General features: G+C 42.8%; 1 protein-coding gene across 11 annotated transcripts in view; it reads left to right on the plus strand.

Moving 5' to 3' along the window:
• DZIP1L (DAZ interacting zinc finger protein 1 like) overlaps positions 1-15,260 on the plus strand; it is a 65,528-nt gene extending 50,268 nt beyond the window's left edge. For 7 of the 11 annotated variants that reach the window (XM_054700795.1, XM_054700799.1, XM_054700797.1 and 4 more), the window contains 4 exons: positions 7,136-7,352; positions 7,707-7,897; positions 10,775-10,914; positions 11,788-15,260. In XM_054700795.1, coding sequence (XP_054556770.1) covers positions 7,136-7,352; positions 7,707-7,897; positions 10,775-10,914; positions 11,788-11,949 — 710 coding nt within the window. In that variant the 3' untranslated portion in view covers positions 11,950-15,260. Of the gene's footprint in view, positions 1-7,135; positions 7,353-7,432; positions 7,470-7,706; positions 7,898-10,774; positions 10,915-11,787 lie in introns of those variants that run through there. The other 4 variants (XM_054700798.1, XM_054700796.1, XM_054700801.1 and 1 more) reach the window with 4 other exon arrangements.
• The last annotated feature ends 1,585 nt before the right edge of the window (positions 15,261-16,845 follow it).

Here is a 16,845-nt window from a genome sequence, read left to right on the forward strand (position 1 = left end):
GAAATTGGTGTCCTCCTTGTCATTCAATTTCAAGAATTTTTTAATTCTTTGATCTCCTCATTAGTCCAGTGGTCTTCCAGTAGTGTGGTTTTCAATCTCCATGAGGTAGGAGAGTTCCTTGCCTTCTTTTTATGGTTTATTTCTAGTTTGATGCCTTCATGGTCAGAAAAGATGGTTGGTATGATTTCAATCTTGGTGATGTTTGTCTTGTGTCCCAGTATGTGATTGATCCTGGAGAATGATCCATGTGCGCTTGAGAAAAATGTGTACTCCATTTTTTGGGGGTTTAGTGTTCTATAGATGTCTGTTAAGCCCAACTGCTCTAGATCCTTATTTAGAGCTTTAGTGTCTTTACTTATTTTTTGTCTCGTTGATCTATCCATTGTTGATAGTGGTGTGTTGAAATCTCCCACTATGTATGTGTTTTCTCTGATGTCTGTTTTCAGAGATGACAATAGTTGTCTGATATATTTTGGTGCTCCTTCATTTGGTGAATATATGTTAACGAGTGTTATTTCTTCTTGAAGTATTGTCCCCTTGATCATAATGTAGTGACTGTTGGGGTCTCTTTTTATCTTTTTGAGTTTGAAATCTGTTTTATCTGATATAAGTATAGTTGTTCCTTCTTTCTTTTTTGGTCCATTTGCTTGTAGGATTGTTTTCCATCTTTTAACTTTGAGTCTATTTTTATCTTTTGTAGCTAAATGTGTTTCCTGGAGACAGCAAAAGGTTGGGTTTTGTTTCTTAATCCAGTCTGCGACTCTGTGTCTTTTTATTGAAGAGTTTAGTCCATTTACAGTTAGAGTTAATATTGATATGTTAGCATCTGTATTTGCCATTGTGTTTGTCTTTCCTTTGATTATATTTATTTATTCTTTTAATAATTTTTTTTTGGCCTTCTTTCGTTGTTATTCGTCGCTCTGAGGTTCTGGCTTTAGGACTCCTTGTAGTATTTTTTGGAGTGGGGGTTTAGTCGTAATGAAATTCCAGAGTTTCTGTTTGTCTAGGAAGGTCCTTATTCTTTCTTCATAGAGGAAGGAGAGCTTTGCAGGATAGAGTATTCTTGGTTGGCATCTGTTTTCTTGGAGTCTGTTGCTATGACCCTCCACTCTCTCCTTGCCTGTAGTGTTTCTTCGGAGAAGTCTGATGTCAGCCTGATTGTTTTCCTTTGAATGTTATCAGTTTCTTCCCTCTTGTCAGCTTCATTATTTTTTCCTTGTCCTGGATTCTTGGGAGCTTTACTTTTATGTGTCTTGCTGTATTATTCCTTTCATCGTGGAAGTGTGGTGTTCTTTTTGCTTCTTGTATATCAATTTTCATCTCCTTCTTCACGTTTGGGAAGTTCTCTTCAATTATCTCCTTGAATATTTTCTCTGTTCCTACGTCTCTCTCCTCTCCTTCTGGTATTCCTATAACTCTTATATTTCCTTTCCTCATGGAGTCAGATAGTTCCTGAAGTCTTTTCAGTCTTTTTCATTTGTACTTCTCTTTCCTTTTCTGTTTTGGTTCTTTTTATTTCTGTGTCTTCAAGAGTGCTTATTTGTTCTTCTATTTCCTCTATTCTGTTATTTCTGCTTTTCCCAGAATTCTTTAGCTCTTCTGTTAATCCTTTGATCTCCTGTATTTCCTTCATTTCCCTCTTTAGGGACTCAATTTCATTCTTCTGAGCGTTGTTTTCCTTAATGACTTCCATCGGTTTTTTTCATCACGGCAATTTTAAATTCTTTTTTTGGAAGGCTCAGAAGTTCTTCCAAGTCACCGTAGTTGCAAGCTGGTGGGTGGTTTTTTTTTTTTTTTTTTTTAGTGGTGTGTCTTTTTTCTGAGGCATTGCTACTTTGCTTGTAGTTTTTCTTTTCCCTACTGCCTGTCTTCTAATTTGCCTTATGCATTGGGACACTGTGCTGTGGTACTGGCTGGCATCTTTTTGGTGTGTTCTTTTGGGAGTTTCAGAAACTGGCAATCCAAATGAGTCAAAAACTGTTATGCCAGAAGTTTAGTGAGGCAGTGGTACTTTGAGTATGTTAATGGTCACTGTCACAGAATCTCTCCTCCTTCTGTGTTTAGTTACAAAGGTGCATCTTGAAGTCCCACAGACTTCCCTGGAGGTGGGGCAGCTAGATTGCACTCTGGGTTCCAAATCTCTGGATCCTCCTCTGGGCTCCAACCTCCTGCCAGGTGGGACCGGGCTTGTGGGGGCCTTCAGCTCACCTCTGACTGTGCAGGTAGCTTTCTGCCAGTTTCAAGCAGTCTTTATTGAAGAACGATCCCTATTCTAAAATGGTGATTCGGAGACAGGCACACTCTTCTGTGCCCCTGGTCTGCCCTGGCCGAGGGTGCCTGCTCCCCCTCTGGGCTCGGACTGCTGGTCAGAAGGGGCCTGGCGTGGGTGAACTTCCCAGCTCACCTCTGGCTCCTCTGGGAGCTTTCTGCTGGTTTCAAGCAGTGTTTACTGAAGAAAGGTCCCTATTCTATGGGGTGTTGGTGATTTTTTTCTGGTCACTAGGTGGCGCCAGAGATCTCTCCTAGTGTCCTTGGGGAGCTGTTTTTTTTGCCCAGTGGGACAGGGGAACAGAGTGGGAGTGGTGGGGAAAGCCTCAACGGCTTTGGGGTGCTGTGTCTGCCTTGTGCCCCACAAGGGGGCACATCGTGGGGATCCCATGCCCCGAATTTGTGCCCCAGGTCTCAGTTCCAAAGCCCTCAGGTCCAGGACGCTGGCTGTAGCCCAGTTCAGTGTCTGCAGAAATGGCGCCTTTTGCACCCCACTCCCATGTCTGGGCGCCTGGTTTCTGATTACTCAGTGAGGGATATTCACCTCAGTGAGGGCCCCCACGTGTCTCCCTGCAAGCCCAAGTCGCAGGCGCCGGGACCTGGGCAGCCGCGATCTGCGTATCCTTTTCAAGTGCACAGCTTTCCCGCACAAGCTTACCGGTTGGCCTGGGGCTGTTTGTAGGTCTCCGGGAGTCTTTGTTTTTCTCTAATTGTGCCTGGAGCTGTTCGCTCACCTCCGGGTAGAATCCTGCAGGGTTCTCCACAGCTCCAGTTCACGGGGTGTGGTGGTTGAAATAGTTCCTTTCCACTCACAGTCCCCTTGATGCGTAGTTTTGTAACAGGGTGGTCCCCAGGAAAGGGGGAGGTTCCAGGTTTCCTGCCCCACCCAAGAGAGGGTAAAGCTGAGCAGGGAGAGAAGAAGCTGCAGAGGAGGCTGAGGAAGGAAGGAAGCAGGATGGAGCCAGGAGACCTGGAGGAGGCGCATGGAGCCTAGAGACACGTGAAGAAACTGCGCTTGCCTTTTGGTCATGGACTGGGTGACACAGATGTGGGTGATACAGATGAGACCCATGGGAAGGTGACAATGGCAGCTTTTATCTTGATTTTGATTTTGCTCTTTTCCTTCCGGGCTTGTCTGGTTGTTTCTGACCCTTTTCTGTGGGTCCCCACTGGAAGATCCTTTAGACTTGTGGCAGGCTTTGGGGCCTTGCTCTGGGCCCATCGCATATGGATGGACTTTTACCCATGAGGGGATGGGTAACTTTGGGTGCTTCATTTAGAAACTAGATTCTTTGCCTTTCCTGTATTGTTTCCTAGTTTTATTAAAGTTCCTTCCCATTAAAGTCTCATATGTTTTGTGTTGATGTGGCGGATGGCAGAACCCATTTAGAATAGGCAGGTTTACAGGGTTTGGGCTGCTCCTTTCCCTGCCCTGTAACAGTTTGTTCTTGTTGGTTGTTTTAGTTTTTTTGTGTTTTCCTTCTTTCCATTGGTCGGAGAGTGCTGATTTTGTGGGTGGGTAGTGGGGTAGTGGGAGGGTAGTGGGGTTCTGAGCTTTCCTCCCTTCTAGTCCTCTTTTATGGCAACTTTCTTCTTTGGGTAGTTTGCTGGAGTCTCTCATTTATCTTCCGTGTCCCAGTTCTCATTGGGACCTGCTGCTTTTCCTCCCTATTAACTTTTTTTTAATGGGATATCTTACTCGCAGCATTTCCTCGCCGCCATGTTGATCCCCCTCCAAGTAATGCATTTTAGCATTATATAAGTTTCAGGTGTGCATCATTAACAAATCTGTGTGTATATACTACATGAAGTTTACCACTAAAAGTTCAGTGCTATCCTTCACCCTGCTATTGATCCCTTTTGTCCAATTTACCCACCTCTCCCATTATTTCTGGTAACCAGCAATTGGTCTTACAGTCTAAAAGTTCCTTTAGCTCATCTATTTGTTTATATGCCACATGCATGAAGTCACATGGTATTTGTCTTTCCTGTCTGACTGATTTCACTAAGCATAATACTCTCTAGGTCTGTCATGTTGTTGTAAGTGGCAGGATTTCATTCTTTTTTTTTTTTTTTTAAGCTGAGTAGTAGTCCATCATATATATACCACATCTTCTTAATCCATCATCTGTGTTCTTAGGTTGTTTCTCGCTCTTGGCTATTGAAAATGATGCTCCAATAAATATGGGGATGCATACATCTCTTTGAATTGGTGTTGTTGTACCTTTCAGGTAAATACCCAGAAGTGGGATTGTATGGAATTTCTATTTTTCATTTTTTTGAGAACTGTCTATACTGATTTCCAAAATGACCACACCCTTGTACAGTCCTACCAATAGTGTACGAGGGTTCCCTTTTTTCCACATCCTCTCCAAAACTTTTTTCTTGTCTTTTAGATGATTGCCATTCTCACTGGTGTGAGGAGACAGCTCACTTGATTTGCATTTCCCTAATGATAAGAGAGGAACACTTTTTCATGTGCCTATTTGCCATCTGTATGTCTTCTTTGTAAAAATGGCTATTTATTATTTTGCTTTTTTGTTGTTGAGTTTTTTATTTTTTAAAGATTTATTTTATTTATTTATGCATACAAGAACTGGGGTCTAGGCCAGAGGTGTGGAAGGTGAGAGGATTTATCAGAGACAGAGTGGGGAACAGAACAGGCAGATTTACTGAGATACACTGCTGAGGGGAGCAGTGGGCAAGACAGGGAAGGTCTGCTGTGCTATGTGGGTCAGCTCCCTGGCTGGGGATCAAACTCATGCCGCAGTGGCTGGCATTGATAGTGCTAAGGCTTTTACACCTATGCCACCAGGGAGGCCCTCTTTGTATATTTTAGATATTACCCCCCTGCTTGATGTGTGCAAATGCCTTTCTATTCAGTCAGTAACTTTTTCATTTGATGTAGTCCCATTTGTTTTTACTTTTGTTTCAGTTGTATATTCAAGCCTTTAATTCATTTTGAATTATTTTTATGAATAGTGTTAAGAAGTGACCTAGTTTCATTCTTTTGTATGACTGCCCAGTTTTCCCACAGCCATTTATTGAAGAGACTTTCCTTGCTCTGTTTTATGCTCTTGACTTCTTTATTGTAAATTAGTCGCCCCATGTGTATGGTTTTGTTTGGGCTTTCAATTCTATTCCATTGATCTGTGTGTCTGTTTTTATTCCAATACCATGCTGCTTTCATCACCATCACTTTGTACTATAGTTTGAAGTTGGGGAGCATAATACCTCTGTTTTGTTATTTTTTTTTCTTAGGGTTGTTTTTGCTGTTCAGTCTTTTGTAGTTCCAAATCAGACTGTAGAATATGTGTCCTGATTGGTAACTTTCATTCATACTCAATTTAAGTGAACTGCCCTCTGCTTATTTACTAAAACATTCACTCATTCACTCACAGTAGTCATCTGGTATAGTCTTTACTGTGCCAGAGTCTGCCACCTCACCTGGAAACCATCCAGAACTGGGAGATGTGATGGAACCCTAAGCCATGGGTGGTGGGAACTTACAGGACCAGGGGCAAGACACTCAGGGAAGATGAATGGGAAGAAAGGTGTGCTGCTCTTCCAGCCCTCTTCCCTCCAGCCCTTACCCCTGTAGTCAGAAAGTGGGGAGTGAACCCCCTTTGCCACTCTCTACTCCCCTAGGATCCGAGTCCTGCCTTCTCCAGGGCATCTCACCCATGTTAGATGAGCATTGTGTTTTCACAACAGCCTGTATACCTCTCTTCCAAAGTCTGTGCTTGCTTCTCTTTCTAGATCTCATGAGTATGTCTGAATGCTCTCCTTCTGTCTCTGCTCAGACTGTGCCTCTTTTGTTTTGAGACAAACCTGGCATGTAGAAAGGAAGTGGCAATAATCTTAGCTATGGGATGACTGCTGACCTGGGTTTGCATCTACCATTTATGTCCATGGGCCTCAATGGAGTCCCTAGATCTCTGTGAATAGGGAAAAGGATAGACTCTGAATATCTGTGGCCACATGGATTTTGTAGGAAGCACAGGCTGGTGTCTCTGCACAGCAACTGTAGCTATTGTTATTATTCTCCCACTGCAAGTTTGCCCTCCCTTTCCCCTTTTCTTCAGTTTATGCTTTCCCAGAGGTCCATTTTTGAGTAAATGCATTTTCCAAGAGCATTGTGTTTTAGATGTTGTTTTGACATTGGACTTTAATAAGAGACACATTTAACACTGTGGCACAGTCCACGTATGTAAGAGTCTCATGGAAAAGTGCTTACTCTGACTCCTGGGATGCACTTTCTTTTTCTTAACACACACACACACACACACACACACACACACACACACACACACACACACACACACACACAGTTGCTGATCCTAGATTCCCCTCCCTGTAGTGATAGTCTTGGTGCAGTTTGGAAAACCAGGGACTGTGTCTAACTGCCTGCTTTAGCATGCCTCACAGATCCAGTTCCGAGAGGAGGGTGTGAGGAGCTTGATGGCCCATGTGGTCGTGCGGCGACCTCTAGTGGCAGCGAGGCCTTCCTGCAAGGCTGCCCGCTGCCGCTTGGGTGGGTAGAGATGGTCTGTGGTCTTGGGGAGGTCTTTCAGGTCTGTTGGGGCCCTCCTCAGACCTGTTGCCTTCTGAGTTTCCTAGAATGATGATATGACACTGGAACTCAGCTGTTGTTCCAGTCTTGGATAGAAACACAGTCCCACTCCCAAGTGCAGCTGGCAGTGGACCCCTGGAGCAAGGGCAATCATTCAGTCATGGTGGTTATTATGGTGTACTGCAACAGAGCCACTTGTCCATTTCCAGCATGTTGGAACCTCTTTCTGCATTTCTTCAGGACTGGCGGCCCAGATAGCTATACGGTAAAACTCATTCCTGTCTGTGTTTCTAGCCAAAAGGCAGCAGAGCTCAGTGGCATTCCAAAAGCCTCAGCCCAAGGCCAGGACTCAATATATACCATCCCCCTCCAAGCCAGCAGAGCCACACAAGGCAACTCCTCAGAGTCTCGGCAGCCGTGGCCCTGACCTGGCCCGGGTGCCCAGCTCTACTCGACACCACAAAGCACAGAAACGCTCCAACTCCTCTGCTGCCCCAGAACATGGCCTGAGGTAAGCCCTGGAATCTTCTCTCTCAGGGGATCTGTCATGGGGCTGCCTATTCTGGGCTCATCACAGGCTTTTGCAAACAGGTGAGGGCAGAGACAAAAGTGAACAGAGGGGCCTCGGGTGAGTTCCAGCTCCAGAGAAAAGTCTCGGGTTGTTCGCTCCCAGGCAAGATGAATCTCTCCTCCCCTTCCCTACTTTGTCCCCAGTTGCCACACTAGAAAGGTGGGATGCTCATCTCCTAAAGGAGAAGCTAATGTGGCTGTTACACATTGCATGATCCTATCACATGGCCCAAGGGAGGGTGTGTGTGGGGTTCTGGATAAAGCAAACACTCTACAATTTATTTCTTCTTTGAAGCAGCACACCGCCCTTCAGTTCTGAAGAGGACTTTGGGGGAGAATCCATGCAGCACATGTCTGGTCAGCCTCTGAAAGTTCCTCCCAAGAGGTGTCCCGATGCAGAGGATGACTGGGACTGGTCTGAGAGTGGGAGCTCAGAGGGGAGGCCCCAGGCTCCTGACAAGGGCTCAGGTGGGCTGGCTTCCTCAGGTGAGTGACCAGGACCACTGGCATAGTCTTTCTCCAGGCCACATTTCTCTAGGCCCTGAACACCCAGCAGTTTTCTTTAGGTTTTCTGATTCAACAAGTTGTTGTCACTTGGAGAGAATGATCCTCCCACCCCTCAGATGTTTTCTTGGGATAATGCAGATATCAGGAGGAAGACAGAATTTGAGGGCGGTTCATTTTGCCTCTTGTCATTTAGTTATTTAACTGCTGGATTCAGGGGAGCTCACCCCTTTCTCTCCTCTTCCAGGGTCTCACCCGTGGGAACCATTGCTCTGTTAATGACAGGGGCCACTAGTACCAAAGGCATTGGCTTCCTGCTAGAGCTGATTTGACTGCTGAAGCCAAAGTGGGGATCCTTCTAGCTTCCCCAGATCCAGAAGCTGGCTATACTTGTGCACAGAACTGGCTTTGCAAAGTAGATGCTGAATGGGCAAAATTAGGCTTCCAGACTCAGACAACCTCCTATCTCAGTCACTAGTGCAGCGACAGGATTAGAGAAAAAGAAAGGCAGGCTGATGAACCTCCTCCAGCTGAAACATGGCTCTGGGGATACAGCAGCTGTGGGGACAGTGGGCATGTGTCTGGGGACAGGGAGAGGCTATCCCTCTATGCTTGCCCAATTGGAGGGTGCGCAGAAATCCCCTGACGCCACCATGTGGTAAGATTGTGCTTTCACGTTGTCACAGATGTTGAAACAGCCTCAGAGACCTTCAGAGATTTGTTCAAGATGAGAGAACTAGCGGTAATATGTTGGAAAATTGATATTCTCTATTATGTTTTTGAAATTAATGTGTTGGAATTATTATTTTCTAATTTTTAAAATTTGTTTTCCCAGAAAGTATTGTTTTCAGCCATTTTCTGAATTTTAGGATTGCACAGTTTTTTACATTGCTTGAGTTCATTAGCGCCAGATCCAGGGGAACATGGTCACTGCGTTAACAATTACCTGTTTACTATCACTGTGGTTAAAGTAGCCTCCAGGGCAAACCTAGTTTACAATTAGTCTCAAAGACAATGGACATTTTGACAAATATAGTTTCCTGTAACACACATAGTGAGTATAGGTTTTTATTAAAAGAGAACAATGAAAATCATGGTTGCCCAAGTAACCTTGAAGGCGAGGGTGACAGCCACACAAGGTAACAATGAACCTTTACAGCAGGTTGCCCAAGTTCTCACCAACAATCTTTGGGTAAAAGTAGCTTTTTAATCTTTCAGGAAAGTCCTTTGCCTGTCTCAGCTGAGATTTAGGCAGAAATCAAGTAGTTATGAAAAGGACATCATAGAAATTTAACTTGTTATAGTAACTAGAGCAAATATATTCATTAAACTTGTTTTCTGTCTAAGGAGTTATAATGCCCAATACACATTTTTCTTCTTAAAGCAACTGAGTCAATCCCATTCTTTCAAGATTTTTTCTCTTTTTAATATCTAAAAATATTTTTATTCTGTTGGCTAGGCATAGAATTCCAGGAGGAAACTATTTTCCTTTCTAATTCAGAAGACATTGCACTGTCTTCAAGCTTCCATGATTCAGAAGATTTTTGTTTCTTTTTTCAAGGTTTTCTTTTCTTTTTTTAAAAAAAGGTTTATTTATTTATACAAGAACTGGGGTACAGGCCAGAAGCACAGGAGGGTGAGAGGATTCACCAGAGATAGAGCGGGAAACAGAACAGGCAGATGACTGAAAACACTGCTGAGGGGAGCTGTGGGCAAGACAGGAGAGATCTGCCGTGCCATGTGGGTATCTCCCTGGCCAGCCGGGAATCGAACCCATGCTGCAGAGGCTGCGGACAGCTTCACAGCGCTGCGCTCAACCCGCTGAACTATGAATGAAACTTGGAGCTTCTTACTTCAGTTGCATTTTCTGGCCAAGAAGTTAAAGAATGTAGAACTTACAGTTTCATCTTTCCATGGTCAATAAATGGAAGCTTAGGGATGTGAGCCCAAGTCTGTGCCATCTGCAAAGTCCACACTCTCACTGGATTCTGCAGATATTCATCTTCTTCACAGTATTTTCCAAGCCTGCTGGTCCATTACAACCAACCAGAACCACATCTTTAGAAAAATATTGATGCCTCGCAGATGGGATGATGGAGTAGAACGATATTAGAGCCAGGAGTCAGGAGTCCCTGGGACACAGCCCTCTGACTGCTGGCACTTGTATGAGGGCTTCCTCTGTTGTTAAATTAGATATGTGGGCAAGAGGGTAATAGGGATGAGAAACGCAGTGCCTGGTACATTGTAGGCTCTTAAACATTTCCCAAATGAATCAATGACCCAAGGACTGTTGTAGCTCCAGACTTCTGCTCAGGCCATTCGACATTTGAATCCTAGAAGGCAGTGCTTAGCTTCCTGCTTCTAAGCCATTCCTGAGGTCTGCATGTCCACCTTGGTTTATCACATCATTGTGAGTTTACTGATGATCTGTGTCATTGCTTACCCTCTTCTTGCATGGAGTTCTCAGAGAGTCTGTCTGGTTTGCAACCCTCCTGTGCCAATTTATATTTATAATATTTCTTTTTGTTTCTGTGAAGACATTGAAGGAGGATGTGTCTTCATGTTAGTCTTGCAGTTCAGGTACCAAGCTGAGAGGAAGTTCTGTCTCAGATGTTTATAAGCCTCATCCCTGGCCATGTCTCTAAGTTTGTACTGTTATATTTTCATGATATTAACCCCTCTTTTTGCCAGCACACATTGGCCTGGGTTTCTCTCCTTGCCCTTCACCTTCATGATTGCCCTTCCTTCTGACCCTTCTTCACACGCTGTCTATCCATACTGGAGCCTAGATGTGACGCACAGGCATGGTGCCTTCATTCTCTGGGCCTTTCTTGCTAACAGTCTCTGCTGACCTTCCAGAAACACTGGTGCAGTTGATGGTCAAAAGCCTGGAGGAAAAGCTGGAGGCTCCAGTGAAGAAGCCTGCTGGAGGGGTCAGTCTGTTCTCATTGCCCAAAACCAGGCCATCGACGGCTGCCTTGCGAAGGAGGACGTCTCAGGTGGGGTACAAGAAGCTTGGAGGGTGCCCTGCCAGTCCTGACTGAGCTGGCTCTGAATTATGGGGGCCTGGGGTGGGGGCTGAGGAGGGTCCAGTGAGTGTCAGCCTTGACCCTAGTGGGGTACTGCAGGTGACCTCTTCCCTGGACTATTTTTCCTGCCTCTGTATGAGTTGAAATGGACACTTTCAAATGCTTGTTGTTTGAGCCCATGATAACATTAAAAAGCCATTCAGTTCTTTATACAAGTGACTACTCCATAGGTTGATTCTCCTGGCCCCCTCTTATTCCTGTTTCTGGTCTCTGGTAAAGCAGAGAAGTGGCCCTGTGTCTGGCCCTGTGGTTGCTGCTCTTTTCAGCTCAGGCTCATCCCATAGAGAACCCCTCCCCACTCTTGCACTCTGCACAGGACTCCACACAAGGATGTGTATAGAGCAGGCTTCACCCCAGGGTGTGCTACTGGGGTGGCCTCACATAGCACACCAGAGTAGGCACCAGCATACAGGGGGGTGTTCTGATACCTTTGTTGTAAATACTCAAGGCTGTTGCTCATCACTAAGAAAGTCTCAATGACCCTTCCTCTCTCAGACACTAGCTGCCATCCAAGTTAGAGCTCGGATGCTCCATGTCCCACAAGGCAACCATCCTCCCACTCCTGTCAGGGAACAACTCCCTCATTCCTATTATTTTTTAGGCAGAAAAATTGACAGCTCTCTTTACTTCATACTTCTGTTTAACCTTTCTCAATCAGAAAGCTGCATCCTGGAGTTATCAATTCTTTTGCCCTAAAACTCAGACATTTTTGTCCCCATGTTCATCCTGTGTTTCCATTTCTCTTGTCAGATGCCTTTTCTTCTCCCCCTTTTCTCTATGCAGCAGTCTGATGATGAGAGTGAGCTGGAGATCTCCTTCTTGGAAGATGCCCCACAGAACCTGGATGAGAGTGAGAAGCCGAAGAAGCCCATATCTCGCTCAAAGCTTGCGGAGAAGTCTGGCACCACTGCATGGAGCCCTGGCCATCCCAGGGTCCCCAGCTGATGATCTGAGGACTAGTCTTGTCCCCTGGGGTCGGCTCAGGGCCCACCCCAACAAAGAAGCTTCTGGTCTTTTGTCTTCAGTAACCAAGAAGTCTTCTTTCCTTTGGTTATAGTCCCCATACAATTCCCACCCCCTTTTTCTGAACTTAATCCCTCTTCTCCCCCTGCTTCCTACTGTAGTGTGTCTCTGGTCTATAATTGCTTGTTGATTCTGATTTTTACTTTATTGCAATTAGTCTTTTTTCCTGGTCCCTTATTTAGGTTTTCTAAATTCCTGCTATGAGTGAGACCATCTGGGATTTTTCTTTTTCTTTCTGGCTTATTTTGCTGAGCATGATCCCTTCCAGCTCCATCCATGTTGCTGCAAATTGCCTGAGTTTATCTTTTTTGATTGCTGAGTAATATTCCATGGTGTATATGTACCACATCATCTTGATCCAGTCATCTATTTTTAGGCATATGGATTGTTTCCAAAGCTTAGCTATTGTAAATAGTGCTGCAATAAACATAGGGGTGCAGGTGCCCTTTTGAATTAATGTTCTGTGTCCTTTGGGTAAATACCTAGGAGTGGAACTCTCCTGCACTGCAGGTGGGAGTGCAACATGGTCCAACCACCATGGAAAGCTGTGTGGCGATTTCTTGACCTACTAAAGATAGAGCTTCCATATGATCCAATAAATATCCAATATAAATGAATAAAAGAAATCACTTATGATTCCAGTAACTATGCTACATAATTACCCCTAAATATAGCGGCATAAAAATAAAAATTTTAGTCCCTTTTTTTCCCAGTTGGTGTAATTAACTTTTCCTTGTTGCTATTTTCTTGATTGGTGTCTTATAGAAAATTTCAACATATATAAAAATTTAACGTCTAACGGTTTTGACATTATCTTCCTTGCTCAGTTCTCACAATTCTCAACGCAAGTTGACTCTTGATTCCGTAAATCACTTTCCAGCCTCCTGCCTAATAATACTATCATAGCTACAAATATTTCCACGTGTCTCTAAAATATACTTTCTTTCTGAAAAAATGATTGTATCACCAATGCTTGAACAAAAAAATAATATTCTCTAGCCATCATCAAATGTCTACTCAATATTTTTATTTCTTCTATTTTCCTATACAGGTTTAAGCCCTATTAATCTGCAGATTCCTCTTCCACTTTTCCCTCCTTCTTTTCTGTCTTCCTCCTTTTATCCCACACAATCTTATTATTTTTGTTGTTGCTGAAGAAACTAATTTGTCTTACAGAATTCCCCTTTGTCTAAAGTTTACTAATTATATGACCATTGTGCTGTTAAATATCTTCCTCTCTCCCCTGAACAATCTGTAAATTTGTAATTAGATCTACATACTTGATCAGGTTCAATTTTGATTCTTTTTTGTTATTTTATTTTATATATTATTTACATCATTTTTCATTTTTGTACAATATATACATTTTCATCTCAGTTATAGTCCCCATAAAATTCCCATCACCCATTCACCCGTGAACTATCACCATGGTCCCTTGTGCTCTTCCCACCCCTGTTTTGATCCTACTCCTTTCTCCCCTGCCCCTGCAGAAAGTCTCTGGTTTATAGTTGCCTGCTGATTTTGAGTTTTACTTTATTATAGTTACTCTTTTTTTCCCTGATCCCTTATTTGGATCTTCTACATTCCTCCTATAAGTGAGACCATCTAATATTTTTCTTTTTTTCTTCTGGCTTGTTTCACTGAGCATGATCCCTTCCAGCTCTATCCATGTTGCTGTAAATGGCATGAGTTTATCTTTTTTGATAGCTGAGTAATATTCCATTGTGTATATATACCACATCTTCTTGACCCAGTCATCTGTTTTTGGGCATTTGGGTTGTTTCCATAGCTTGCCTGTTGTAAATAGTGCTGCAATAAACATAGGTGTGCAGGTGTCCTTTTGAATTAATATTTTTGTGTCCTTTGGATAGATACCTAAGAGTGGAATTGCTGGATCATATGGTAGCTCCATTTTTCAGCTTTGATTCTTTTTGACAAAATACTTCATAGGCAGGGTGGTGGCATGGACATCAGGAAGTATGCAATATCTTTTTCCCTCTTTTTAGGGTGTTTATGTGACATTAATGATAAATGGTGCTTCATTCCCTAAATCCATTTATTAATTAGGAATTTCTAAAGTTGTGGTATCCATTGTTCCTTTGGCATACACTAGCATGACATGTCTGTAAGAAGAAATTCTCCATATCAAATTGTCTGTCTTTAAGTACAATTTATAGAGGTAAGGAAGCTAAGGGTTTGATTTTTTTAGTAACTTTCATTGATACCATATAAACTCATATATTTGAATAAAGTTGACTGTTAAAATCAATTTGTAGTTGCTATCCTTACTGATGCTGAAATTCTCATCAGTGTCAATGGATACCTCCCCAAGTGGTTTCCTGGGTCCTTTTGACCTAGTCATCTGATACTTTCCTGGCAATCTGGTGTGAAAAATGATCCAGGCTAACATTCTACATTTCCTGCCCCAGAATTGTAATTTCTTTGGGAAATCCTAGTTTCTTTTAGAGGAAAATGGTAATTACATTCACAATCTGGGTGCCTGGTCTTGTCATTGTTTCTAAGCCTGCCCAGTGGACAGAGAGAGGAAATATAATTAAGAAATACAAGTTTGTACTGACACTTCCCATTCAAATTCAGGACAAAAGGGGTTTTTGCTTTACCTCATTGATCTGGCATCTATCTGCATCTCTTCAACACCCAAAGTCCTGGTTCTTCACATCACAAACACGGCCTCGGAAGAGTAACACCAACACCATTGCCCATGATATGAACATGGAAAACAGTTTAAGATTTTTTTTAAAGATTTATTTTTTATTTATACAATAGCTAGGGTATAGGCCAGAGGCTCAGGAGTTTGAGAGGATTCACCAGAGACAGAGTGGGGAGTAGAACAGGCATATTGACCAAAAGCACTGCTGAGGGGAGCAGTGGGCGCGATAGGAGAGGCCTGCCGTGCCATGTGGGTTTCTCCCTGGCGGGCTGGGAATCGAACCCATGCTGCAGAGTATGCGGACAGCTCCACAGTGCTGTGCTCAACCAGCTGCACCACCAGGGAGGTCCAACAGTTTAAGATTTTACATTTTTTGGGGAGTTCTTTCTTTGCCTTAGGATATATCCCACTAGGAATCACATTTTAATTACAGTGTTAAAATCATTTCAAATGGCTTCTTTCTGTGGCTATGCTGCCAAATGGACACATAATTAGGTTTGCTTTTGTGTTTTACTTTTGATTTTCAGAGATTGAATTTGTTAATTCAATTTGTTTCATATTGCTCTTAAGGATTATTTGTATATGTTGACTATCAATCCATTGTCACATGTGCTACTTTTTTCCTACTTCTTATTTAATCATTTGCTCTTTTAATTTGTTCTTTCTATAGGAAGGTTTTAAATTGTTATATGTCTAATAAATCAATGTTTTATTTTTATTCTCTTTGGCATCAAAATTAGGAAGACTTCATTCCAATATTTAAACATGTTCATCTGTATTTTCTTTTTTTTTTTTTAAATAGAGGCATGTTTTATTTATTTATTTATTTGTTTGTTTGTTTGTTTTTGTTTATACATGCACTGGGTACAGTCAGAAGTGCGGGAGGGTGAGAGAATTCACCAGAGCCAGAGCGGGGAGCAGAGCAGGCAGAAGGACCGAAGTACACTGCTGAGGGGAGCAGCGGGCGGCAGGAGAGGTCTGCGCGCCATGTGGGACCCTCCTCCAGTGGCCGGGGAGCAGCCGGGGATCGAACTGTCGCCGCGGAGGCTGTGGGCAGCATCGCAACCCAGCGCTCAACCGCTGCGCCACCTGGGAGGCCCTCATCTGTATTTTCTTTTAGTTCTGTCAGAGGGTTTAAAATTTTAACACACATTATCTTCATTTTGTGGGGGCAATGTTAGCTGTGATTTATGGACTTATTTACTTCAAAACACCTTACTGTTTAGTTCTCTCAACATCATTACTTGACAATATCTTCTTTATTCACTTAAAAAGATTCCCTTTTATCAAACATAAATTATTGTATGTGTATGGGTCTGTTTCTGGACTTTCTATTTATTCCATTCATTGACTATTTAGCACTGGTAATGTCATTGAAATTTTATCATAAATACCCTGGTTATTTTTTTCAAAATTTGATGCTGGCCATTTTTCAAAGTTGAAATTATATCGTATTTTATGAAGGCATCCCAACCCCCATGCATGGATGAGCAAGTAAACATAGTTCAATCTGCATCTGCCTTTATGAATTCTTATTTGAAGCAGGGTTTTGACAAACTTCTATCTTGGACCTTAGTTGGGTTATCTTTTGAACACTTCTAAGTAGACATGATTCTTTCTGTTTTGAATTCTCATCAGACCAATTCTTTGTAGAGTGGAAGTGGGAAGTTTTGGTAATACGGGGTGCAAACAAAAAGTTTGTGGGTCATCTGAGGTTGCCATCTTTAATTTTGACAAAAAAGAACCTAGAAGAAAGTATGCAACAGTCACTGGCAACATTATTTTATAAAAGACATTTTAACATCAGAAGATAGTAAGATAGGTCAGATTTGAGTTAATTTTGCAATGAAAGACAGAATTTTCCAAGAATAGACTGGTCCTTCACAATGATATACCACTGGCTTCATTTGCCTTGGGCAAATGAAAACTTATTTGTGGATCACTTCTGGCCCCCAGCCCAGCACTTGGTAACCATCATCCTGGTTTATACCTCTGGACATATCAGCTTTCATGTTCCGTGATTGCATGACTCAATTTGGAAATAGGATGTTTATTTCTATCTTTGAGGCAACTTTAGTAACAACTTATAGAAATGCCAATGATTGGAAATTTCTAATAGGTCTCTGGTTACAATCTGAAAAATATTT

This window comes from Talpa occidentalis, unplaced genomic scaffold (assembly GCF_014898055.3).
Source record: "Talpa occidentalis isolate TD23 unplaced genomic scaffold, MPIMG_talOcc4v2.1 talOcc4.4, whole genome shotgun sequence".
In the NCBI taxonomy this organism is placed as follows: domain Eukaryota; kingdom Metazoa; phylum Chordata; class Mammalia; order Eulipotyphla; family Talpidae; genus Talpa; species Talpa occidentalis.